General features: G+C 51.0%; 1 protein-coding gene across 2 annotated transcripts in view; it reads left to right on the forward strand.

The window, feature by feature from the left end:
* Positions 1-27,391, forward strand: part of PDZRN4 (PDZ domain containing ring finger 4) — a 366,917-nt gene that overhangs the window by 282,471 nt on the left and 57,055 nt on the right. For both annotated transcript variants that reach the window (XM_051850939.2, XM_051850940.2), the window contains 2 exons: positions 11,308-11,564; positions 14,337-14,439. In XM_051850939.2, the coding sequence (XP_051706899.2) occupies positions 11,308-11,564; positions 14,337-14,439 (360 nt within the window). The remainder of the gene's footprint in view (positions 1-11,307; positions 11,565-14,336; positions 14,440-27,391) is intronic.

The following is a 27,391-nucleotide window of genomic DNA, read 5'->3' on the forward strand; positions in this document are numbered from 1 at the left end:
GTGTGAAAGGCTCCGTCACTATGACCCGCCTGTGTCCTATCCAGCGTCGCACCCAGCTCTGCCAGGTGGAGAGCCCTTGACGCTCCCCTGGAGATGGAGAACCTTCACTGCAGAGCCTCGCGAGAGCTGGGTGTGCGCAGCTCTGGCTGTTGTTTTTCCCATCAGGCCGTGAGCGGCTACGCACAGCTGCCACCCTCTCAGGACCGTCTCGGGTGTGACCGGGCGAGGACAGGCCCAGCGCACGATGCAGCTCCTGGCACTCGGTGACAGCTGATGGAGCAGTCGTTGTCATGACTGTAACTAGCATCTCCAGGGAACTTCCTGGTCTCCGTCACTCAGCACAGGGAGGGAGGACGCACTGTGGGTCCTCCTCCCAGCCCGGGGCCAGCTGCCTCGGCTGTCCTGTTTTTCTGATCCTATCCACAGTGCTGGCGTGAATGGTGTCCCTTTTCCAGATGAAGAAACAGGCTCAGGGGGTGAAAATGGCTCACACATAGTCACACCGTACAAGGGGCTGCGTTTGCCCCCAGCCGTGAGAGATCCCCGCATCCCAGTCCTTCGCCATCACAGAGAGAAAGGCGAGTGCCGCTGAAGAGCGGAGCAGGGCTGGGTCCACATCTGCTGGGCTGGGGCCAGGGCCGGGGAGCCTCCTGCCTGCCCTGGGTTAGGTTTATGGGGTAATACAGGTGTGTGGGCTCCAGTGTGGCATCAGGAAGTGGGAACAGTGTCGTCAGCCTGGAAGCAGATCGCTTCCATGACAAATACAAGCTGATTTGTTTCTCCATTTTTTTTTAAAGATTTATTTATCTATTTGAAAGGCAGAGTTACCGAGAGGCAGAGGCAGAGAGAGAGAGAGAGAGAGAGAAAGAGGTCTTCCATTTGCTAGTTCACTCACCAGATGGCTGCAACAGCCAGAGCTGAACCAATCTGAAGCCAGGAGCCAGGAGCTTCCTCCAGGTCTCCCACCAGGTGCAGGGGCCCCAGGACTTGGGCCATCTCCTGCTGCTTTCCCAGGCCACAGCAGAGAGCTTGACAGGATGTGGAACAGCCGGAACTCAAAGCATCACTCAAGTGGGATGCCAGCATTGCAGGTGGCGGCTTTACCCACTACGCCACAGCACTGGCCTTTCCATGGGTTTTGTAGAGAAATACATGAGCATTGATTTTATGAATCGAGTGTCAAGTATGTGCCAAGCGTGTTTCCTGCGCCCTGAATCTACACCACTGAACGCAGCAGTTCCTGGGTCCTGTGTTCTGTGCACAGGGCGTTGAGGCAGTGAGGCCCACGAAGCTGTCGTGTGGGGCGCCGTGCACCTTGCAGAGGAGGGCCCCAGTGTCTTTGTGCTGTGACGGACGCCCTCTTACAAAGAATCCAGTGTCTCCCACTCCTTTATTAGCAGCTGTGTGCTGCAAGCGCACTTCTTTCATTTCTAACAATTATTTGATTTCATAATGGCTGCTCTTTGTAACACGCGTCAGGCTCTGTGCTGGGGTGATGGAGTCCCAGGTCTGTGTATTTTATGTTCACGGATGCTCTCATGCCAACGGTGGGGTGAAGAGGTCTCGTCCAAGGGCTTAGAGCGTGGTTCTTCTTGCTCAGCTGGTTCAGAGATGCAGAACCCTGGCTAAATGCTGACACGGTTAGTGCAATATGTTTTGGGGGAAGTTCCAGTTGTTGATGTGCAAGGTCTCTCTCCTGCCACGAAATACCTTGAGGTTGTTCAAAGAGCACCTGCCCTGCGTACGCCCAGTGTCTTCCCGTCGGTAGCCCTGTTGCAGGAAGTTCCTGAATTTCTCATTCAGGTCAACGTCCCTGGGTCTGCATGTCAGAACTCAACAGAGAGGTTCATTCGCGGTCCTCAGAGGAAGGAAAAGGCCGAGGAGGAGTTGTTATCCTCCGGCTCCATCAGTGGGCTCTCAGTGAGCCTTACACTCAGTGTTCGCTGCTTGCAGCCTCACTTGAGATGCTAGAAGTCTTTTTATGGAAATGAAAGAATGCCCGCAATTAGCCAGAAGGCAGCCATTCGTCTGTCTTCTAAAATAGCTGTTTGGAGAAGAACTGGACTCCGGGTGCTATTCAGAAGATGAGCATTCGGGCAGAGATGCAGTTGGAGACTCCAGTCTGTTCGCTGTGGGGCTGTGTGTGTGCTGCACCCGTGCACGTGCTCCTGGGTGGTAGGACAAGGAGTGTAGAGCCGGACTTTCTTTCCCTGAAGTCATGCAGAAGCCAGAAACAAGCTCTGTAGGAAACTCTTCACGTAAGTATTTGTGAATTCTTGATGGCAGCAGGAATCCATTTTTAACACTTGGCAAATATAACAATATTTTGACACATTTTATTTTGACCTAATTTCAGATCACAATGTTTCAAAAATACAAAGAATGCATCAGTTGCATTCACTTACATTCCCCGAATTTGTTTTAAGTTATTTGTTTGAGAAGCAGAGAGAGAGAGAAAGAGAACACCGAAGAGCCTGTAAGAGCTTCTGTAGGCTGGGCCGGTGCCCAAATGCCTGCAAACGCAGGACTGGGATGGGCTGAAGCTGGGAGCCCATAACTCAGTCCAGGCCTCCCCCATGGGTGTCAGGGACCCGGTGACTTGTGCGTGCACATTTGCAGGGAGCCCGAGTCAGGAGTTCGGGTATTGAACTCCGATGCCCTGATGTGAGACGATTCTTCACCAGAGTCAACCTCGAGGATAAATGCTACCCCAGTTTTGTGCATTGCAACATTTTACATTTGCATGAGGCTCTCCGTCCACCAGAGGTTAGCACTTGTCTCCTGCCAAACATCCATAGCCTGAATCCAGTTAACAAACAGAAACTGAGGCACCACCCACAAAGGAACCACTCGCCAGCTCTGCGATTACCCCAGATTTACCGTATGATTTCACTAAAAGTTACATGGTAGTTTTACCTTAGAGTATGTGCCTTTGACTAAACCTGAGAAATGAGCATTATTATTGTAGATGCAGCTACATTAGGCAGCACAGTTACGTTTCAGGAACAACACATTTCAGCTGTTGCTGCCTTTCGGTTGCTGTTTCTTAAATCAGGGGAGCTCAGCACCCAGCTGTGTTCCCCAGGGTGCCCGGCGGGAGTGGAAGGCGCACAGTGAGCCCGGGGTGGGCCACGTCCAGCCCGCGGGCTGTATCAGACCTGCAGAATCATTGACTCTGGCCCTGCCAAGGCGACGGCAGGGACTTGGAACTCAGTGAGTGTGAACAGGCTCCTTTTAAGCTGCCGTTTTGTGTGGCCTGTGGGTGATGTTATAAACGTGCAAGTGGCCCTGGCAGGAAACGCTTCCCCCGCCCAGGTACCTGCTGGAACGTGACACAGGTGTGAGTGGATTGTGATCAAGAACCTGGGGAGCAGACGCAGAGAAGTCTTTGATGGATTTTGTTGTTGATTGACACATCATCATTACATGTTTAGCAGAAAGTATGTGATGTTTTGATGTGTGTTTGCCTTGGGGAAGGAAGGAGTCAGCTAATTCGAGTGTCCGTTGGTCACCTCCCACACCTAGTTTGTGTGTGGTGAGATGAGGGCAGATCTGCTCTGTTAGCAGTTTTGAAATGTGCAGCGCGTTGTTGTTAAACTGTGATAGGCTGGGAGGGCGTGGGGACTGCGTGGTGTTCGAAGAGCCGCTCTTACCCGTGTACCTGGAGGGGGCAGTGGGCCCGGCTGTGCTGCGTAAAGTCCTGGAAGAGACTTGTCCTTGGCCAAATCAAGCAGGGTTTGTACCACGGGGAGCCTGGGTGTGGCAGTGTGTGTGTGTGGGGGGGGGGGTCAGCACCGCGGGGTGCAGAGCTGGGTGGAGGGTGGACTGTGGGTCTCAGGAGACAGCGAGAACAGCCAGCTCAGGTGCCAACGAGGGGACGCTTCCATTTCTCCCGCTGGGGTGAAACAGACGCGTTTATAAGGAGGTAGGTGAAGCCGTGCTGTGTGCGTTCTCGCTTATTTTCCTCATCTAGAGTCAGAACATCACAGAACCTGCACCTTCACGGCAGGACTCGCGTCTGTAAAAAAGTTCTCTTCAGATGTGCTCATTCCCAAAGGAGAAAGCTTAGAGACGTGCCAAGGGGAGTCCGGAAGACTCCAGAAAGTGCAGGAGATGCACAGGAAATAAGAACAGAACAGAAGGAAGAACCACTGTGGAAGGTGCACTCCCGAGACGTCCTAGCGTGGATTCCAGGGCGGTCAGACTTCCTGGCGCTGCAGGGCCCTCGCCGGCCTGGGGCAGTGGACGGGGTCAGGCAGCGAGGCTCTGGGCCGTGGTGATCACGGGGCTCAGTGCAGTCGCTAAAGGCAGCCGTGGGCCTTGCAGCTCGGGAGTCCGTCTCAAGACTGTGACACATACAGGATGAGCACCCGCACACCACGAGTGGCAAATCCCACGCCTGACCTCACGTGATGAGTTCCCCAAAGCACAAGTGCATGACAGAGTGTAGAGGGGACCTCCAGGCCACGTGTGTAAAGCTCACAAGGACCATACACGAAGTACCTTAGTGTTGAGACTTGGGTCCCCTTGCAAGACAGCTCGTTTTGAAAATGTAGACGTTCCAGAATCCAAGAGCATGGAAGATCCGAGACTCTTCTCTTCCCGAGTGTTTGGATGGGAATCTGTGGTGTCTGTCAGTGTGTCCAGTGCATTGGGTTCTCTCAGGTCCTGCATGGACATTAGGTTCCTCACTTGGTAAGGATGAATCCCGAAATGTTACAGGTGCAGGGTGGACGACAGTCTTTATTCTGGGGGGTAGCAGGTCGCGGGTCTGCAAACACGGGGTCCAGCTGGGGCCTGAAGGTGTTGACTGTGCAGTGGGTCTGTGCTCCAGTAGAGGGACCCCACCCCCTGCTGCTCTCTGCACTGGCAGGGGCCATTGTCAGGCAGGGACCCGACCGCCGGAGGTTAGGACTGTGTAGGAAAGCCAGCTGCCCTCGCCTGGCCACGTAGGGACACCCCCATCCAGGGAAATGAAGCCACCGCCCGCCCGTGTCCAGACAAGAGCACCGCTGGCCACGTCTGCTCAGGACGTCACGAGGGAAAACTGCCACGTTCGCTTCTGGAAACACGGGCACAGCCAGGCAACAGCACAGCTGTGGACCAAGTGGGCTTTGAGATGGATGCAGTCCAGCGTTTCTGATGTTCGTACAGCAGATTAGGTAACAGCACAGCGCTGCAATTCAGTGCTTACCAACATCCATTGACAACGTTGTTTAAAAAGTCAAAACTGGGCCAGAGCAGTGGCATAGTGGGTAAAGCTGCTGCCTGCCACAGTAGCATCCAATTTGAGTGCTGGTTGTAGTCCCCACTGCTCCACTTCTGCTTCCTGGGACAGCAGCAGAAGATAGCCTAAGTCTGGCCATCTGGGGAGTGAACCACTGGATGGGAGTCTCTCTCTCTTTCTCCTTTTCTCTCTCTCTTTGTGTGTGTAACTCTACCTTTCAAATAAATAAATCTTTTTTAAAAAGTCAAAATTAATTCTAGTCAACATTGTACGTTTTCTTTATATACTTTTGCACAATTTCTATTCTGTGAATTCATTTTACTATAAAAAATTTTATAGTATGTTTTGCTTAATGTATACATCAGAGGTCCACATAGAATCAGTCCCTGGGAAGTTTAGGGAAAAAGGCATGTGCTTAAATTCTGTAAATTTGCCTGAGATTGTATATGCAAGTGTCCTAATGAATAGAGTTGAGGTTCTTCTGTATTTTCGACACCAGCTATCATAGCAGCAATGTAAATATCGTTTCCTCATCCTGCAGAATAACCCTAGACCACGCTTTGACAACCCCTCTCTGGCTTCCAGGTGGGGATTTGATGCGCGTTCCCTTGGAGACTTGGGTCACACACTTCCTTGCAGTCATCTGTAAGGGTGAGAGGTCTTGCACACTCACCTGGTGCAGCAGGCTGGCCATGCGGATCTGTGAGGTTCCTGACTTTCAGACTCGCTGTGTGGGAAATTGCTCTGTGTCTGCTGTACCCCATCCTGGGTTGTCTTTGCTGCTTCTTGAAGCTGCTGTCTGGCCTGTTCTCTCTTGTATGGCACAGATACTTAGAAACCTTGACTTTCCTTAAGCAGCACGTTGGACGCCTTCATTGTGAACAGCAACTTGGGGTGAGTTACTCCTGTACCTTCCTGTCTGTTTCCTGGTGTCCCATGAAATTGTACATTGTGGTTGGTTTTGGATGAGTAATCAGTGAGGAGCTGTCCCCATCCAAGCTGAGGCCACCTCACTGGAGAGGCCGAGTGGCCCGGGATCTGTGGTGTTCCCCGGGGGTGGATAGCTCCATCAGCTGACGCAGCCCTGAGCGTTGCTGTGACCCTTGTGTGTGACAAGCGGCATTCTTCCCTCAGCGTCCACCACCTGTTTGGATTACATAGCCCGTGTGCACCAGCAATGCCTTCCTACGTCTTCTGCACTTACTGTTGACAATGCCTGTTCTCCTTCCACTGAGAATGGTGCTGTCGACGTGATGGGAAACAGGGACTTTGTAGGAACGAGACTCTGATGTGTTTTCGCATCTCTTGAAGTGGGTGTTTGCTTATGACAAGGCGTCCCTGGGCTGTCTCTCACATTGCAGGACCTTGTCCTGAGGAAGCTCCTTGATCAGTGCAGGTGGAGGGAACACCTCCCGGAGGTGGGATCCACAGGAGGTACACACAGTCCCTGTCGGGGTTATGTGCTGGGTCACCTGAGTGTGTGTCTCAGACCTGCTTCAGGTTGGACATGATGGGAGTTCTTGGTCCACTTGTCTGCCTCACGTGTGGTCTGTCTGGGCACACCCAGCTGGCACTGTGTATCCTCCACGTCCTCTGGTTGGTGTCTTCATGTCCTCTTTCCCGCCGTTGCCAATTCTCATTCCCTCATTCTGCACAATATGCCCACCTCCTCCTGTGTCGGCTCAGGAGGCTCTGTGAGCACTCCCGGGTGCAGACCTGCCACTCTGGGGCGGGCTTCCTCACCATCATCAGCCACACGGATTTGTTCATTTGCAGTCTGATTGTTCGGTGGCCATACAACCAAGTCACTTTGGGCCACACGTCTCAAGATACAGAAGTATCAGATACACGAAGTGTGCTTATTTTACTACTCTGCCCACTCTTTCCGTTCTAGGAACCGTAGAGAAGAAAGCCCCCTCCCTATACCATGCCTGCATCACATGCTGTCTTGGCCGAAACACCTCTGCACCTAAACCTCCAACGCAGTACCTTTGACACATGTGATTTCTTTCTTATTTAATCTTCAAATTACCTTTCACGGCCTCCCGTCAGCTTTGCCCCCAAACTGCTTCATCCGTTTTATTTTCCCTGAAAATCCACTTCCTTGTGCTCTTCTAGCAAAAAGAGCTTCTCACCTTGAACTTGGATACCAAGAAAGCTTGGGTCTCTGCCCTTAACTTCCTACATAACACGGGGCACCTTAGACAGGCGGCTTCTCTACCTCCAGTCTCAACAGAAAACAGAGGATGGATGTTGTCTGTGTCGAACAGAGAACTAGAGAATAGAGTGATAAAGAAATAGACTAATGAGCATTTGGCTCCATGAAATAGGAAATACTTTGTTAAGTCCCTGAAAAAATGACATGTTGCTCTTAGTTTACTGCAGTCCGGTTGGATTAACTGCAGGTGTTACTCCAGGGGTATTTTTCTGCCATGCTCTAACTGGAGATAACTGAGCAGAAAATCCCAATTAATCTCTCTTTTTCTGTTGTGAAAGGGATAATTTATAAAATGGTGACCTTTAGGCAGGCTAACGGTGTGTTGATGAACTTCAAGTGTTTAGTATTATCAGCGCTTCCACTTTCCAAGACGTCGCGTGAGGCGGCAGATCCCTTAAAGGTCACGGAGTTCTTTACTTTGAGAGATATTAAATAGCTTATGAAAATAGGGGTCAGCGGCTTGGTAACTGGAAGAAAAGATCACTCCCAAAAGGGAAGTCAGATATTTGAGATTGTATTGACTGTCCTTTTAAAGACCGTATTTGCTTGTCCTCAGAGCAAAGAATGGAATTTGCATGTAAATGCCGTGATTGTAAATGAATGAATGCGCGGGTCATAGAATCAATAGATATTGATCTTGCGCGCTGAACACTAATATTGTTCTGAATGTACCAAGCATTGCACTAAGGACTAATGACTTCCCAGCCTGAGACACTTCTCAGTCATTTCTGTGCTTCTGTAGAAAGTTTTGTACTATGTGAGTTTGGCAAAAACGATCTTTGTTTATAGGAACACAGAATAATTCATTGTTGTCTGCAGGAAACTTGGTTTTAAAAGCGTTGTTCTCGGGGCAGGCGTTTGGCCCAGCAGTTAAAGCAGCATTTGGGCTGCTTGCCTTTCTTACCACAGTTCTTCGATTCCACTCCTGACTCTGATTCCAATTCCAGCTTCCAGCTAGCGCACACTGTGGGAGGCAGCAGCTGATGGCTCAAGTACTTGGGTTCTCGCAGAACCCACGTGGGAGAACAGCATTGCCTTCCAGGCTCCTGGCTTCATTCTGGCCCAGCCCCAGCTCTTGCAGGCATTTGGGGAGTGGACCAACCAGCAGATGGACGATCGTGGGTTCTCTCCTTCCTGTCTGCCTTTCAGATGAAATGTTGACAATTTAATGCTTGCCAACATTTTTAATTGAAAAATAATAAGAAAATTATTCTTGCTTCAGAGATCACTACAACCAAACGCACACTGAACAGAGGCTAGGTTGTCACACAGGGGAGGACCCAGCCACCTTGACGAAACGAGAGGGGGCCGTGTGTCTCCCCCTGCTGACTGGCACACTTGAAATAAACCCAAGCGGCCAGTTCTCCCTTTTACTCTCAGATATTGTTGAATATTGTTTCCAAAATGTGCTCTTCCATTCAGCTGCTGCAGGAGGTGGACTCTGCAGGTAGCGCTTGGGAACAGGAAGTTGGGTTGACGTACTTCCTGCAGGAGTCAGACGGTTGGGAACCGGTTATGTTGAGGTCTGTGGTCAGAAAAGGAAGTGTGTGTGGCCCTTCAGGAGCCGTGTGCAGCTAAATCAAAGAGCAAAGACCCGGACAGAGGGCAAATCCTTACCTGCCCCACGGATCTCCCCAAGCACTTACTACCCCCATAGTGAGCAGCCCCCCGCATCGGGACTCCGTGAGCACGGATCACAGCGTGCCCGCAGTGGGTAGCATTGGCCTGTACTTTGCCTGTCTGCAATTTCTTTGATCCTTTGCAGACTCCGTGCACCACAGGCCAGAAGTGTAGCCTAGTCTCGGCAAGCACCTCTCATCCCCCAGGAGCCCAAGGAAAGGAAGCATGTGTCCACAGGGCTCCCGTATCCATGTGTCCTGTGGCTGCCACATCAGGCACCCTGAGTGGTGTCCCTGAAAGTTCTGTGCTGAGGTTCAAGTGCAGTGGGGGGAGGTGAGACCCACGGAGTGAGTGCACGGGAGCCAGCACCCCCTCAGGTCTCCTGCCCTGCTTCCCACCAGTGGGTCCAGCACTGCTCTGGCAAATGTTTTGCTGTGTGGAGACTTCATTGCTTATTTCTCAAAGGCACATGGCCTCTCTCAAGGTCCACTGGGCAGATGAGTTCCTCCGAGCCTTGAAGCCTGCCTCTGCATGGCATGACGCGGTGACTCCCACCTGCCGCTGTCAGCCTTGCTCTGAGCACAGCAGAGCTGTGTCTGCTCGGGAAGAGAGTCTGCTCCCGTGCAGGTCAGCAGTAGCTCCATGGCTGCAGCTCAGGGACCCCCTTTGCCGCTTTCTTGGCACCCAGGGGTCTCTGGGGGTTTGCTGGTTGGTGCAGGTCAGTCCTCAGGGCCTCATCAGCAGGCAAATGGCACAGATAGCTGTCTGGAGAGGGCATTGTTCTGGAGCCACTGGCCACAGTGTTGGGCCACTCAATCTCTGTTCTAATTTGCAAAGGCCAACACATCGGTTCATTGGAGGAGGAGGGGTGAAGCTATTTCAGGATTGGAAGACTGATCATGAAATCACAACTTGCACTAAGAGGCTGAGTTAGGACCAGTTCTGGGGGCATGAATTGAAGCCTGTTAGAGAACAGCATGTGTGTCACCCATGCACACACACACACACACACACACACAGGGCCCGGGGAAGGCTGTGCGGGTGTTCTGGGTGCTACTAAGGCTGGGCGTGTTCAGGGCCCTGGGGAGGCAGGTGTGGGAGAGGCACACACTAAGGTAATTTTTTCTGATCCAATGCTTGTGCCCTGCTGTGGAGTCGCCACTTTCTCTGTTGTGTCCAGGGCCACCTAGGTGAGCCATAAATTGGTATCAATTCATCCAGGTCAGGATCCAGAGGGGCATAGCAGGCTCATGCAGAGGCTCAAAGCTCTGCTCCTTTCCTGTGCCCACCCACAAGCCTGGGTCTTGTTAAAAGTCAGTTCTGAGGCCGGCGCCACAGCTCAAGTGGCTAATCCTCCGCCTGCAGTACAGGCACACCGGGTTCTAGTCCCGGTCGGGGCGCCGGATTCTGTCCCGGTTGCCCCTCTTCCAGGCAAGCTCTCTGCTGTGGCCAGGGAGTGCAGTGGAGGATGGCCCAAGTGCTTGGGCCCTGCACCCCATGGGAGACCAGGAGAAGCACCTGGCTCCTGCCATCGGATCAGCGCAGTGCGCCAGCCACAGTACACCGGCCGCGGCGGCCATTGGAGGGTGAACCAACGGCAAAGGAAGACCTTTTTCTCTCTCTCTCTCTCTCACTGTCCACTCTGTCAAAAAAAAAAAAAAAAAAAAAAAAAAAAGAGTTCTGACTCCGTGGGTGGAGCAGCACCGGGATCCTGCATCCCTCCTCGTCTCCCGGGCGAGGGTGCTGCCGCCGCCACCGCCCCTCGGACCACACTCTGACTAGCGAGAGTTTAGAGTAAACTGCAGAAGAGCAGTCAGGCGGCCCTGTCCCGGAAGATGACATTAGATGATACAGACACTGAGAACTGATGGAACACTGGTATCTCCTTTAAGGCACTGATCTTTTGGGAAAAAAAAGCTGTAAAAAGCGGGCTGCCCTTCACATTTTGCCTGGAGGGTCTGATGAATGTGTTTTGACGTGGTTGTGTTACTTGATTTTTTAAATCTCTGCTAACAGTGCTGATGGTGTTTTGTGGACCGATTGCACCTGCACACGGGTTCTCTGATCTCTTTGACTTCCGGCCGTTGGTCAAGTGTGCAGTGAGTGTGAGCATCTGGTGGAGTACGGTTCCTTTAGCAGCATCATGTAGCCTGCTCGCAGCCGTCCCTGCCCGTCCTGCAGTAACCTGTCGCGGTGCCCTCTGTCCTGGCTGCGCGTGAGCCGTGTCCTTGTGTCTGTGCAGGTCAACGGGAAGGATCTGTCCAAGGCCACCCATGAGGAGGCGGTGGAGGCTTTCCGCAACGCCAAGGAGCCCATCGTGGTGCAGGTGCTGCGACGTACGCCCCTCAACAGGCCGGCCTGGGCGGCGGGCCCCGACGTGCGGCTCGTGCATGCCAGCACCCAGACGGACATCACCTTCGAGCACATCATGGCCCTGGCCAAGCTCCGGCCGCCCACGCCCCCGGTGCCGGACATCTGCCCCTTCCTGCTGTCAGACAGGTATCTCTCGGGCATCTCTGTCGCCTCACTGTGAGTTGTGATTTCAGGTAGCTCTGCACGGAAAGCAGGCACCCCACGGGGTGGACGCTCACCCAGAAGGTCGCGGCTGTGTTTGGCGCAGTGTCTGCGCCTGTTGGTTCTTGCCTGTTGCTGCCCCACACAGTGGCCTTGGCTGCAGGTGCCCTGAGCCATCCTGGTTAAGCCAAGTGTGTGCTGGCCAGAGAAGCAGCTGGGCACGCCAGGGCTGCCGGACACCTCGTGGCCGCTCAGGGGCAGCAGCTCTGCTGGCATTGCATCCTCATCTGCCTCCCCTTGCAGTTCTCTTTAAAGGAGAGGCCAGGACAGCTGTTTAATTAAAGTGCACTTCTTCTAATGAAACCACCGCGCGGTGTGTGGAGGCATGAGGAGAGGGCCTGGCTGCCAGGGCAGAAGGCAGTGGAGGTCTGTGGGCCCAGCCTCACGTAACGTGAGCATGCCGAGGTTCTGGGCCAGCAGCCTCACTGCACGGCTGTGGAAGTCTGTGCTGCCCGATGCATTTTGCTCTGCACCTGATCCACACCGCTGATGGCTATGAGAAGAGACTGGCCCACGCGCTGGCTGTGGAAGGGGGTTGTGAGGGCTGTCCCGCCTCCACCTAGTAGGAAGGGAACGCTTCCGTGAAAAATGCCTCGCCCGTTCAGTAAACTGGTGCTGAGTGGCCTGCAATTGGGGATCCTCCTCAGAGTCGTTGAAGAATACACGTTCAAAGAAAAGACGACTAGTGTATGCATGTCAGACTTTGCACTGAAAGAAACTTAATTCTGTCTTTCCACAAACTTTCCGGATTGCCCTCATGTAGTAATCCACACACTGCTGAGCGCTGATCTCAAAGCAGTGGTCTCTTCAGGCTGCAGGTTCAGTGCCTCCTGCAGTCCAGTCTCTGCTTTGGCAAGCCCTGCTCTGGTCACGCCATCGCCCTGCCCGCCCTGCAGGGGGTTCCGTGACCACTGCCCAGGCACCTGAGGCTCTGCAGTGGTGCCCAGGCCTTAGAGTTCATGTGAGCTCTCTGCAGGCCATACCTTCCGGGTCTCCCATGTGGTGCAGGGGCTCAAGGACTTGGGCCATCGTTTGCTACTTTCCCAGGCCGTCTGCAGGGAGCTGGGTCAAAAGTGGAGCTGCGGGGAGTCAAACTGGCGCTCGTATGTGATGCCAGCAGTGCAGATGGGGCATAACCCACTGTGCCACAGCCTTTGGCCCTGACGGTGAACTTCTGTGGCAGGCTCGGCACATTTTTGGTGATCATCCAAGTGTTTTACATGCGTTGTCTCCTTCAGTCCTCACAATGATTTCACAAGAGTGCACAGCGCATGTATCGTCACTCTTGTCACAGGTAGTGACACACATGCAAGTGACATGGCTGTGGTCACACAGCTGGAGGAGACAGGGCCAGGCCTCTAAGCCTAGGGGTTGTGCCTGGGCCGCTCCATCGACAGGGCTGCCGTCTGCCCTTCCACGGCTGCAGCTCTCGGCTCAGAGACAAGTTCTTCCAGCCGGCCACAGTAAATCCACCTGCTCCACGTGCCCTTACAGCATCCGTATGGTCCCTTAACTACAGCACCAGGCTGCCGCTGTCCCCGGCCAGTAGGACAGGAACTGGATTTTGTGCACAGCATATTTCCAGCACCTGACGGAGGCCTCGCATCTGTAGGGCCCTCAGTCAGTGGTCACTGGGTGTGCAAGGCATGTTCTTGGCAGTACCCCCTTTTACTCATGAGGCAGTGGAACACACAGACACCCCCAGTGGAGCACCAAGTTGTACCTGCCCTGTAGTATCTGCAGAGTGGGGTGTCCCTGGCAGAGCCACGGGACAGTGCCGCCTGCTGCCTGTGTGCTGCTGTGTCACTCACACTGGCTGACCCCCAACACCGCTGATGGCTATGAGAAGAGACTGGCCCATGGCCGTGGGAGGGGGTTGTGAGGGCTGTCCCGCCTCCACCTAGTAGGAAGGGAACGCTTCCGTGAAAAATGCCTCGCCCGTTCAGTAAACTGGTGCTGAGTGGCCTGCAATTGGGGATCCTCCTCAGAGTCGTTGAAGAATACACGTTCAAAGAAAAGACGACTAGTGCATGCATGTCAGACTTTGCACTGAAAGAAACTTAATTCTGTCTTTCCACAAACTTTCCGGATTGCCCTCATGTAGTAATTTCAATTGCACTGGGTAAATTACGTGAAATGTCTCCCAGAGGTCAAGGGCTGTGCAGCGCCAGGATCCCGTCCTGTCCCTGACCTAATCCCACTGTCTGTCACCAGGAGATGTCGGGATTATGAAACCCCGTGTTTTCAGGGAGTTGGCAGTGAGTTACTGTCACGAAGGCCCCTGGATATCCGTGCCTGTGTCCTTTATCAGAGAGGGCAGGGCCGGGCGGGATAGGGACCTGAGTCCGCTTTGCAGTCCTTTTGAAGATAAGAAAACAGTAGGCAGCAGGCTGGGAACTTGCAATGCTCTGTTGCAGTCAGCACTGCCCCCCATGGTTCACAAATGCCACGCCCCGGCTACGAAGACTGTATATGGGCCTGTCCTGGGGTCGTGGCCCCGGCCGCAGCTCCTGCCCCAGTAGCACGTGGACAGGCTGAGAGCCGAGACGGTAGACGTTCGCCGACAGGCTCGATTCCTTAGATGGCAGCGACAGGTCTTCTTCCTAAGCAGAGAGGCGGGTGGGAAATTCTGGAATCGGCGCGTTTATCCGGGAAGCCAGGCTTTGACGCGTGCTGCCCCGTGCTCCCTCCCCACAGCTGCCACTCTCTGCACCCGCTGGAGCACGGCTGCTGTGAGGACCACGAGGACCTGTCCAGCCTGCCCGCCGATGCCGACCGCACGGAAGACTTCGAGTACGAGGTAGGCTCATGCTCGCGCCGCACCGGCGCCTCCACAGCGGGTGTGGGACGGCTTCCACCTGGCAGGGAGACGAATTCGTGGCCGTGGGAGCTGGCTTGTCCAACACATACCCAGGCTGAGATCTCTCCTGCTTGTTAGCAGTTGGCTCTAGTACCATAGGTACAGTGGAGAATATTCTATGGCATAAGGTTGGAAACTATTGGCATGCATTTTTGTTGCTTTTAATAAATAACCTTGCAACAGCTACATTTTATCCCTTCTAAGCAGCATTACAAGTAGAATCGGAACTGTTGTATCAGAATGAGAGCTTTAAACTTATTGCAGATGGATTGTATTACTTGGATTTGTTGCGTGGTGTTCCAGCTGGCAGGCTACGTTTTGTCACTTTGGGTGTGCTCTCCCTTACAAATCCAGTGTCTCTTTATCTGGGACTCACGTGTGTGCTCTGAAGAGTGTGCTGGCGTTGTGGCACAGCAGATGAGACTGCCACCTGTATTGCCTGCATCCCATGTGAGCACCGGTTCAAGTCCTGACTGCTCCGCTTTCCATCCAGCGCCTTGCTAACACACCTGGGAAGGCAGCAAACAATGGGCTATGTACCCGGGCCCCTGCCACCCACATGGGGGACGCAATGGCATTTCAGGCTCCAGCCCTGTCCTTCACGGCCAATTGGGGAGTTAATCAGTGATTGTGAGATTCTCTCTCTCCCTCTCTCCCTCTCTCCCTCTCCCCCTCTCCCCCTCTCCCCCTCTCCCCCTCTCCCCCTCTCCCCCTCTCCCCCTCTCCCCCTCTCCCCCTCTCCCCCCTCCCTCTCTCCCTTTCCCTTCCTCTCTCTCCCTCCCTCCCTCTCTCCCTCTCTCCCTCTGTCTCCCTCCCTCCCTTCACCCCCCTTCCCTCTCTCTGACACTCTACCTTTCCCATAAATGAGTAAAACTTTAAAACAAAAGAGCAAAGCCACAGACTAGAAACAGGGTCGGCTTCCCGCGCTCCTGGCTAAGTGACAACTCCAAGAGCCCACCTGTTGGCGTTAGCGCTTCCACCACATTACCTGATGCGTCCAACTCTCGTCTCGGCTTCTGCCATCTGTAAAGCTTCGACAGGCCCAGCCTCTGCTGACATAAACTAGATGGAGGCAGTAAGGAGGCTTTGGTGAACAGGCAGAGCGGCCAGCATCCTCTGCGCTTTGGATGCTGCAGACCACGGTGAGCGCCAGGAGCAAGCGCCTTTCCCACTGGGCAATCCTGAAGCTTCTTCTCTGGTCTGAAAACAAATAAGCCCCCTTCCATGGGCTCACGGAGAGCCAGCAGACACGCGTGCACATCTTCCTGCTGTGGGTGGCTCGGCAGGAGAGCATCGGACCCTGCAGCCAGGTAGGTGGCACACGCAGGGACCCTGCACCCGGGTGGACCATGCTGTCACTCGTCTGTGAGCTCAGCGATGGAGAAGTTTTCTCCTGGAAACCCATGCAGGGCCTGGCGTTCACCAAAATATCCATGACGTTTTGCCTCCTCGTGCAAACTAAATAGCAAAATTGAGTCACTTGCCAAGTAATTGAAGATTAAACTGTTTGTCAGTTCGTGAATATGTGGAGTTATCTGGATCACTTAAGCTTTTCATTTGGTTTTGGCCTCAAAGCTTTATTAAAATAAGTCCATGGGCTGAGCGAGGGCCTGGGAGCAAGACTTGACTCTGCTCAGAAAGTTAACAGTGAAGATCCTTTTAATTAGTCAGCACGTCACAGAAATACCACCATGCACACGGACCTGCTGGGCTTCCCGGGAGCTAGCTGGAACCGAGCACGTCCTCTTGCGTGACCGATGGCGTGTGTTGGAGGTGTGGGCGTCAGGGTGACGGCTGCCCTGCTCACACAGCCCACAGTGTCAGGCACTCACGGCATCGCGCTCAGTCATCGCTGTCACCTGTGCTCCTCTTGCCAGGGGCCCCTTTGTGGATGACGGCAGTGGAGACTGTCTGCGGGAAATCTAAACGAGGCGGAAAGTGCCCAGACGGTCTTCAGTCACCAGACAGGATGCATTTGACACCAGCAGTCATGGGTAACTGTGGGGTGGAGGCTGGGGGACCCCCAAGGATAATTTACCGGATTTAAGGCTAATAATGATTGCACCCAGGGCTCCACAATGCATTGCAATGATACTACACAGAGCATGTCTTGATGGTGTCAGATAACACTGCCGTCTGTGCCCTCTGCGGGGTCGGGCACTCCAACCCACAGTGAGGGGCCAGCAGTGTCCATCTGGCCCTTACATCTTGCGCCTTAGCTGGTGCACCTAGGAGCAGACCGAGCAAGTGGCTGTCACCAGCTGAGTTGACCCAGGAGACTCATCCTAACCCTGCAGCTCAGGGCACTGGGGATGGGCAGGGCAGGCACCCTCAGGAAGGACCGGTTTTGCCCCTTAGAGGACCTGAGGTCTAAGGGCGAACAGAGGACTGCAGCCCAGAGAGAGCCCCTCTTGGGCTGGACATGCGCCACATCAGCCAGGCAAGCAGGAAGGAGGTAGAGGGCTCCTTTCCAGGCTGAGTGAGGGTCGGTGATGCCTCTGTCCCACTGCAGCTCACCTGCTAGGGAGCAAGGTGGCCATGACACAGCCCAGCACGGACATCCCTGGAGACGGTGGCCGTGCTGATGGAGAGGCAGGAGTAGGGGCCAGGGAAGGGAAGCTCCTGGTGCCATCTGACCCGGGATCAGAGCCGGCCCACAGGAGGGCAACAGATGCTATCACGTGGAAGCGGCTTTCTGGAAAGAGGGAGAGGTGTCTGCGAGGACTGTGCAGTATGACCAGGTGGGTCTGCTCAGCGGGCCGGAGGAGGAGGCCATGCCGTGAGACTGGAGGCGTCTCTGGCTTTTACAAGGAGTTGGAAGATTCTGGAGCTGAGCAGGGCCCTGTTCTGACTCCCAGTGGCGTGGCTGTGGCTGCTGGGATGAGACTGGCAGGAGGCAAACCTCGCAGGTGGGGCAGGGAGCAGACCACCAGGCTGGGTGGCATTGATTGGACTGCACCTAGATGGCATCGTTTGGATGAGACCTGGATGGTGCCGGGTGGGCGGGACCTGTCTGGCATCAGTCGGGGCAGGCAGCACGCAGTGTGGACGGAGCACCTCGGCCCTGGGTGGAGGAGCCGTCTGAATACCCGCGCTTCCATTCCTTGCCTCATGGCTCTTGTATCTTCTGTACCTGAGTGCCGTGTGGCTGGCCACAGCTCCAAGGACAAGAATAATGAACCCACTCTGTGCAGACCAACCCAGCGCACAGGGGTTGCATTTCTGAGCTTGGGAAACACCAACTCTGCTTGCATCCGGGGGTCCTTGCCAAGACCTAGTGCCTTTGGGAACATGCGTGAGGACTGTTAGCATGCAGCTCTTGACCCGGCAGACCCACACCGATGGACTACCTTGTAAATACATATTTAGCGTCCTTTTAACATGTGGTTTATTGCGTTGATGCACTGTAACAACTCCCTGGAGGACCATGGCAGACTGGGAGTGCTCCTGGGGAGGTCGTGGAGTCCGAGTGTGAACGCCTGGTGGCTCCGGCGTGCTCAGGACCTCCATGAAATTTTAATGACACCCATGTCACACGGTGACCTATCACCACTTTGGTGAAGAAAAATATTTGACTGGGCTTACAGTCTCCCTACAGTGCTTGCCAGTCTCAGAGGACCAGTCTGCATTAACAGACGCACAGCTTGAGAGTTGTTCTCTTTAAAAAAAATAATGGCACTTTTTTCCTCTAATTAAAAGTGATGAATGATTTTAATTTTATTTTTAGAGGAAAAAGGCAAAGCATCAAAGCTGGAACAATGCACCCTTCCTGGGAGCCCGGGCTCCGTGGGGCTGCCAGCCACCGAGGAGTGGGCTGCTCTTCTCCGGGATTTTCAACTTTGCTCATTTTTTTTCTTCCTGGAGCCAGCTAAAGGTTGAAATAAATCTTCAATAGCCCTTAGCAAGTCACAGGCAGATCTCAAATCCAACCTCTTGCAGAAATAATTTAAAGGGAAAGCCTTCGAGAAATATAGAGCTCTTCCGCGGACTGCTAATAAAGATGTGAGTGCGCCCGTGCCTGGTCTGAGGAAGATGCTGGCTGTGCTGCGCCTGTCGCCACTCACTCGTCACGGTGCTGACCGAGGAGTCGGAAACCACCGCCGCCAGAATCCTGGTCCTGTAAAACATCCTGTTAACCAGCAAACAGTTGGAGTGGTTGTTCTGTGCCTTCCAGATTGTCATCACTTAGAAATGCTGCTTCAAATCTTTTTTTTTTTTTTTTTTTTTTTTAATACGGGCCAGTGCTGTGGCTTAGAAGTCTAAACCTCCACCTGCGGGACCAGCATCCCATAAGAGCACTGGTTTGAGACCCGGCTGCCCCACTTCCCATCCAGCTCGCTGCTAATGCACCTGGAAAAGCAGGGGAAGATGGCTCAAGTGATTGGGCCCCTGGACCCACGTGGGAGACCCAGGAAAAGCCCCTGGCTCCTGGCTTCTGATTGGCCCAGCTCCGGTCATTGCAGCTGTTTGGGAGTGAACCAGCGAATGGAAGATAGATCTCTCTCTCTGTCTACCCAACCCCACTTCTCTCTGTGTGTCTCTGCCTTTCAAGTATATAAATAAATCTTAGAAACATCATGTACACTGATGTCACGAGATCTGGCTGAGTAACACACAAAGGATCTCCCAGGAGTTTGGGGGAAAATGGAATTAGAAGCTAAGTTTTAATGCATGCATTTCAGATCTGTGCAGTGCCTTTCATTGTATGCCCACAAAATTTCTGAACATCCCTTATATCTGAGAGGCTGGATTAAGTACCCTATATGTGCTGTTTGTCATAAAATTAAAAGCAAGAGGTAGTTTGTGTAGTTGGTCCAGCGAGACGTGAAAGGTAGGAAGGGAGAGGACAGGTGTATGTTGGGCTCCAGTGTATGTTAACTGGAAATCAGCTGAGGCAGCAGACAAATAGGGATGCGTGTCCCACATATTAGTTGGTTTCCCGTTGGCACCCCTTGCCCAGAGCATCAGCAAACCCTGGTGCTGTGCCAGGCAGGAAGTGCCTCTCCAGGAGCCAGCCCCCCGTGGGATGTGCAGAATACATGTGAGGATGTTGTCTGTCTGTCTCACAGAGTTCAAGGGAAGAGAACTAGGAATCGGGGAGACTTTGGTTAGAGAAGCCGAGGGGGTTGCCCTCACGTGGACTTGTGTCCCAGTTTCTTGAGTAAACGTGATTGCTGAGACCCACACCGAGGACCATGCCCTGGGGTGCACTTGCCGAGCTGCGGCTGTCTGCAGATGCTGGGGCCCAAGGTGCTGTATGCGTTAGTGAGGCTTCCGGAGCTGTCCATGGACAGCTGCAGAACAGTTCGTGCCTTTCCCCTTCCATCCGGGCATCCGGAGAAGAGCTGGCCCCTGCACTTACTCCACCTGCCCTGCCCGCCCCCTTCCCAGCAGGGCAGGGGTTTTCATGCTGCTGTCATTTTTGTTTCGGTTAAACACTTCTCAAGAGATGGCCAAAATGGTTAAAAAAAAGAGAGAGAGAGAGAGAGAGAAGAAAGATGGGGGGAGGAGGAATAAGGAATGAACTACAAAGTTAGTGGTTTCCATGGAAACATCTCTCTCCTGGTCATCATGTTATCAAATCCTGTAAATTGACACGATGCATAACCCAGCCTCAGACCCCTCTGTGACTTCATCCCCGCGGGGTCGCTCTGCAGCTGAGCGAGGCCCCCTGTGACCGTCCTAACCTCCACAGGGGTGAGCCTGTCTGTCTCAGAGTCTGAAGCCAGGTGTATCAGGAGTAACTGATAGAGACCGTGTGCTGTCTCCTCTTGCCGTGCATAGTAGAGGGAAGAGGAGAGACTGTGCAGAATGTGAGGGTGGAGTGGTCACCATTTTTCAATTCACTGGGTGCTTCATTCAGCAGTCCTTCCAGGACACGGAAGAGTGGGCTTTAAGGGTGAGATCTCTTTTGCTGCAGAAACACAGTGGGAAGACTCACCACGTTTCTGAAGTTGTCGTTAGGAAGTGTCTGAAGTTTGTAAGTGCAGGACAATTTGACAGCCCTGCCTGGCTTTTTCCTAGTAAATCTTTCCCTGAACTTCTGGAAGACCCTTTATATTTCAGCGGCCTCTTCCTCTTAGTCATGCTTTAGAATTGTTCAGCAAATCCCTAAAATAATTGTATGGCACCTACTAGAGGAACAGTAAAACCATGTGTTTAAGAAGTCGCCTTCCTCAGCATTGTTCTTGGGGAGAGTCACAGACTTGCGGCTGATCGAGGTAACGTGTGAAGATGTCTTGAGGACTTGAGGATGGAGTCCGGAAGGGACTCGGGGAGGGCCGAGAGGCACACTGGTGATGCCGCGGTTTTCTCCATCTCGGCAGCTCCAGGTCTGAACGTGGGGTTGAGCCAGCGAGTCCAGGGCGTGGTTCCTTTCTCTCTGCACTGCTTCCCCTTTGTCACAGCCTCTCTCTCCTAGGCGAGTGTTTGAGGCCCCCTGTGCCAGCCCCCAGCCCTGCCACCCACCCTGCCCGACTGGACCTTATGAGGTGCTCTTCTCCTGGGGTCACCAGGCCGTGCGGCACCATCTCCCGTTTCCCTGCGATCCTCTGCTTTGGGCTCTGTCACCACCCTGCTGTCCTGGAGTCCGACCCCACAGCTCAGCCATCCCAGAGTGGGGCTGGGGCTTCCCTGCTTTTGTGCCTTGGTTCCTGGAGCCTCCTTCTGACCTCCACTGCTGTTGGGAAGGGCAGACCTGGGCGTCCCTCGGTCTCAGCTGTCCCATGTCGCCCATGCCACCTACGCGTGAGTGCCCCAGTGGCGTCCTAACCACTCTGCCACAGTGCCCTGCTTTGTGGTTACTGATGTCCATACCCTTGCTTCTAAAGGGATGAACTTTCTGACCAGCAGGGGCTGCTTCTACCTGTCCTGGCTCCCAGTAGACGCTGAGCAGCACGTGTGGTGAGTGAGTAAGCTGTCAAGCATGACAGCTGTGGTTCTGATTTGCAAGGTGCCCTAAGGGGGCTGGTGTTGTGACATAGCCCATGAAGCTGCCACCTGCAACACTGCTATCTCATGTGGGAGCCAGTTTGGGTTCCAGCTGCTCCACTTCCAGTCCAGCTCCCCGCTAATGCACCTGGGAAAGCAGCAGAAGATGGCCCAGGTACTTGGGCCTCTGCCACCATGTGGGAGACCTGGATGGAGCTCTAGGCTCCTGGATTTGCCTTGGCACAGCCCTGGCTGCTGCAGCAGTTTGGGGAGTAAACAACGAATGAAAAAAATCTCTCTGTAACTCTGCCTTTCAAATAAATAAATAAATCTTTTTAAAAACATTGTCCTGAAAAATCACTGAGTACTGAATTAGGAGAAAAGAGACATCAGCTAATGCAAATAACAATTTTGGACAAATTGTGTCTTTTTCTTACAGTATTTCTGTTACCCTAGTTATTACACTAAAATTTAAAATTAAAAATAAAAGATTTAAGCATGAACACATGGCAGATTATCAAGGAGTGGAATGGAGGGGTTGTCCTGTTTGCATTTTAGCCAAGAGGATATGCATGTGCTGCCCAAACTGTAGGCTGGTGAATTTACCTAAGTCAGGAATGCCCAGGTTCCCAGGTTCATCCTTGTACTGGGCTGGGGAACCTTTTTTCTGCCAAGTACCATTTGGATATTTATAACATCATCCATAGGGCAGACCAAATTATCACCTTCAAGTTCAGCCTGCTCTGTATTGAATGCGGAGTCTGGCCTGCAGGTGCCTTGCACGGCCCATGGGCCAGGCGGTCGCCATGGCGGCTGCTTCCTGGTTTTCCCCAGACTCTATGGATGGCCAAGGCTGCAGTGGGTCTGTGCACAGTACCTTGTTTGACCTTCAGACATGTCCTGGCTGGACAATACCATGTATACTTCTCTAAATTTCTAATTAATTTGTGGAACCTTAAGCAACGCTGATACCTTTTTGTCCAATGTAGTATAATCCTAATTTTCCAGGCAAAAGTGACTCTGAATTTCATTGATTGATTGATTGATTGAAGAGGTAGAGTTACAGAGAGAAGAGAGAGGTCTTCCATTCCCTGGTTTACTCCTCACATGGCTTCAGTGGCCAGAGCTAGGCCATTCCGAAGCCAGGAGCGAAGAGCTTCTTTCGGGTCTCCCATGCAGGTGCAGGGGCCTAAGCACTTGGCCATCCTCCACTGCTTTCTCAGGCCACAGCAGATATGAGAACGAGTGCCTTTATGGGATGCTAGTGCCACAGGTAGAGGCTTAGCCCACCATGCCACAGTGCCAGTCCCGACTCTGAGTTTGTTCATCTGAACACCCGTGAATACTACATTGAACGATTTCTCTGAGTTTTGAGATTCTTCTTAGAAACCAGTTCTCATTAAAGAATGACTAGAAAGAAAATGCTAGAAAGTCAGGAGCAATCATCAAAGTTACTGTAATTCTTTTAGATTTATTACTGAAGGAAATGAGGTTAGCATTGCTGTTAATTTGATTGTGTAATTTCATAAAACAAATAGGAATCAACTCTGTCTTGTGCCTCACTGATTATGACTATGCTAAACCGTATTTCCTGAGAAAACAATGAAAATCAAATCAAACCTTCCAAGTGGGTTCTTAAGCAAAGTAACCATAGGCACCTTTGTTTTGCCAGGAATCTAGATACAATGTGAAAGTTCCTTGTACCATGTACATAAAATTCATCACAATGCTGACATTCAGTGTTTTTTGAAGATGCTGTGGTTCACATTCAGTGGATTTTTTAAATTTTTTAAAACTTTTATTTAATAAATATAAATTTTGAAAGTGCAACTTTTGGATTATAGCGGCTTTTCCCCCCATAACCTCCCTCCCACTCACAACCATCCCATCTCCCACTCCCTCTCCCATCCCATTTTTCATCAAGATTCATTTTCAGTTACCTTTATATATAGAAGATCAACTTGGTATATACTAAGATTTCAACAGTATGGACCCACACAGACACACAACGTATAAAGTACTGTTTGAGTAGTAATTTTACCATTAATTTGCATAGTACAACACATTAAGGACAGAGACTAGGGAGCAAGTGTACAGTGACTCCTATTGTTGATTTAATAATTGACACTCTTATTTATGGCGTCAGTGATCACCCGAGGCTCTTGTCATGAGCTGCCAAGGCTATGGAAGCCTCTTGAGTTCACAAACTCCAACCTTATTGAGACAAGGCCATAATCAAAGTAGAAATTTTTGCCTCCCATCAGAGAAAGGTACCTCCTTCTTTGATGACTTGTTGTTTTTGCTGGGATCTCACTCACAGAGATCTTTGATTTAGGTCATTATTTATTTATTTATTTATTTTTGCCACAGTGTCTTGGCTTTTCATGCCTGAGAAACTTTCATGGGCTTTTTAGCCAGATCCAGATGCCTTAAGGGCTGATGCTGAGGCCAGAGTGCTGTTTAGGGCATCTGCCATTCTACGAGTCTGCTATGTATCCCACTTCCCATGTTGGATCCTTCTCTCCTTTTTAATTCTATCAGTATTAGCAGACACTAGTCTCGTTTATGTGATCCCTTTGACACTTAATTCTATCGTTATGATCAATTATGAACTGAAACTGATCACTTTGACTAGTAAGATGGCATTGGTACATGCCACCTTGATGGGATTTGGGAATCCCATGGCATGTTTCTAGCTCTACCATTAGGAGTAATTCAGTGGATTCATTCGTTGGATTTCTTAAAGATGTGTATGAGAGGCTGTATTTAAGGTGAATATTTACATCAAAGTCTTCTGTTTGGTCAAAAATTGTGTTTTCATCCTAGTAGAGCAGGGAGAGCTGTCTCCAGTGTAAAACACAGTGCATGCAGGGATTCCAGTGTCGCCCTCAGAGGCAGTGCCGTAAAGAGGAAGAAAGCCACAAGAGTCTGGTCTGTTTGTAGCTCCATCTCTCACTCTCACTCTCACTCTCACTCTCGATCTCTTTTTAAAGTTTTATGTATTTATTTAACACAGGCAGAAATCTTCCCTCCATCTGTCTACTCCCAAAATGCCTGCAACAGCCAGAACTAACCCAAGCCAAACCCAGGAGCCCAGGACTGCATCTGGGTCTCCCCACATAACTGACGGACAGCCTGAGCTAGAAGTAGCTTCCGATAAAGCCCTCCACTACATGTGAGCTCACATGTGAGGATGCTGGGACTCAGCAAAGTCAGAAGAACACTCCAGGAAAGGGATAGAGGCTTGTGTGTTTGTCAGAGTGGTTAGGACATCTCTTGGGGCACGCATGTCCCATAGCAGAGTGTCTGGGTTTGCTGCCCATTCCCACTTCCTGCTAACGTGCACAACAGGAGGCAGAAGGTTGTCTGGTATGTAGATTTCTTTATAGTGAAAATATCCAAATAGTCTGCTAGTTTTTTTTTAAGGATTTATTTATTTCTTTGAACATCAGAGTTGCACAGAGAGAGAAGGAGAGGCAGAGAGAGAGAGAGGGGTCTTCCATCTGCTCATTGACTCCCCAGTTGGCCACAGTGACCGGAGCTATGCCGATCCAGAGCCAGGAGCTTCTTCCAGGTCTCCCATGTGGGTGCAGGGGCCCAAGGACTTGGGCCATCTTCTACTGCTTTCCCAGGCCATAGCAGAGAGCTGGATCAGAAGAGGAGCAGCTGGGTCTCAAAACAGTGCCACGTGGGATGGCAGTGCTACAGGTGGTGGCTTTACCCACTACACCACACCCTCTATGCCACAGTGCTGGCCCCATTAGTTTTTATTAGAAAGAAAAGTAAACAGTAAATTCACATCATGTATCTGCCCATCTTACTAGAGTGAATTGATATCCCATTGTGATTTTGATTTGCATTTCCCTGATGATAGTGAGGTTAAGCTTTTTCTTCGTCTATGTGTTGGCCATTTGTTTTGAGAAATGTCTGTTCCCAATTTTTAAATTGGATTGTTCGCTTGGTTTTTTGTTGTGTTTTGTTTTTGCTATTGAGCTAGTTGGATTCTTTTTGTATTATGGGTATTAACCTCTTGTCAAAGGTTAAGCTTGCAACTATTTTCTCTTGTTCTGTGGATTTTCTCTTTACTCTGTTGATGGTTTCCTTTGTCATGTAAAAGCTCTTTAATTTGGGGCTGGTGCTGTGTCCTAGTGGATTAAGCGGGTTTGAGTCTGGGCTGCTTCCCTTCCAATCCATCTTCCTGGTAATGTGCCTTGGAAAGCAGAGAGGGTAGCCCAGTGCATGGGCTGCCGCACCCAGGCTTCTGGTCCCTGACTTGAGCCTGGCCTGGCCCTGGTCATTGCAGCCACTTGAGGAGTAAACCATTCGACGGAAAGATCTCTGTCTCCCTCTCACTGCAACTCTGACTTCAATAAGTAAATAATCTTAAAAAAAAAGTTCTTTAGTTTGATGAAATACTATTTGTCTATTTTTTTTTTTTTAATTTCCTGTCCTTTTGGTCTCTGACCCAGAAAATTCTTGCCCATTCAGATGCTGGAAGGTTTCCTCTATGTTTGCTTCTAATAGTCTCAAAGTTTCAGGGTCAAATTTAGACCCTTAATTGATTTTGAGGCAGGGGTCTAGTGTCATTCTTCTGAATGTAAATGTTCAGTCTTTCTGGCACCATTTATTAAAAAGGCTGTACTTTTCCCAGTGCATGTTCTTAGTAACTGTTGAAGACCAGCTGGCTCTAGGTGTCTGGGTTTACTTGTAGGGTCTCAATTCTGTTCCACTGGACTAGAGACCTATTTTTATGTTAATATCAAGTTGTTTATGCTAATATCACACTGTGGCTTTGCAATGTTTTTAAAAATTTTATTTGTCATACAAGTTTCATGTATTTTGTATATACAGATTTAGGAACATTGTGAATCTTCACCCTCCCTCCATCCCACCTACACTCCAACCCTTCTTCCTCCTCCCTCTGCCATTGTCACTCTTAATTTTTACCAAGATTTATTTTCAGTTTACTTAATGATTGCAAAGTTAAACCTTACACCAAGTAAAAGAGTTCAACAGGTAGTATGAAGAAAAACAAAACAAGGGCTGTAAACAATCATCTGATCTCAAAATGTTTATTTCATTCGAATACATTACATTTTAGGTACTCTATTAGTTACCTCAGATCAGGGAAGATATAATAATATCTGTCTTTTTGGGACTGGCTTATTTCAGTGACTGTAATGATTTCCAGTTGTGTTCCATATTGTTGCAAAAGACAGGATTTCTCTTTTACAACTGAGTAGTATCCCATAGTGCATGTATACCATAACTTCTTTATCCAGTCAAACTGATGGACATCTGGGTTGATTGTAAATCTTAGCTATTGTGAATTGAGCTGCAGTGCACATGGGGGTATAGATAACTCTTTCATATGCTGATTTCATTTCCTTTGTCTAAATTCTCAGGAATTTACCTCAACCCCAGATGGCTGGGTTATATGGTATTTCTGAGCAATCTCCATACTGTCTTCCATCATGGTTGTAGTACTTTACATTCCCACCAACAGTGTGTTAGGGTACTTTTTTGCCCACACCCTCACCAGCATTTGTTGTTTGTTGATTTCTGTAGGATCCTGAGCATTTTTTCAAGTGTCTGTTGGCCTTTCGAATTTCCTCTCTTGAAAAATGCCTGTTCAAGTCTTTTGTCCATTTCTTAACTGGATGGTTTGTTTTATTATTGAATTTCTTAAATCCTTTATAGATTCTGGATGTTAATACTTTATCAGTTATGTGGTTTGCAAATATTTTCTCCCATTCTGTCATTTACCTCTTAACTCTGTTGACTGTTTTGCAGTGCAGAAGCTTCTCAGGTTAATATAATTCCATTTTTCAGTTTTGGTTTTGGTTGCCCATGCTTCTGGGTCTTTTCCAAGAAGTCTTTGGTTATGCCAATGTCTTGAAGAGTTTCCCCAATGTTCTGTAGCAGTTTGACAGTATCGGGTTATAAATGTAGGTCTTTGATC

This window comes from Oryctolagus cuniculus, chromosome 9 (assembly GCF_964237555.1).
Source record: "Oryctolagus cuniculus chromosome 9, mOryCun1.1, whole genome shotgun sequence".
NCBI lineage: Eukaryota > Metazoa > Chordata > Mammalia > Lagomorpha > Leporidae > Oryctolagus > Oryctolagus cuniculus.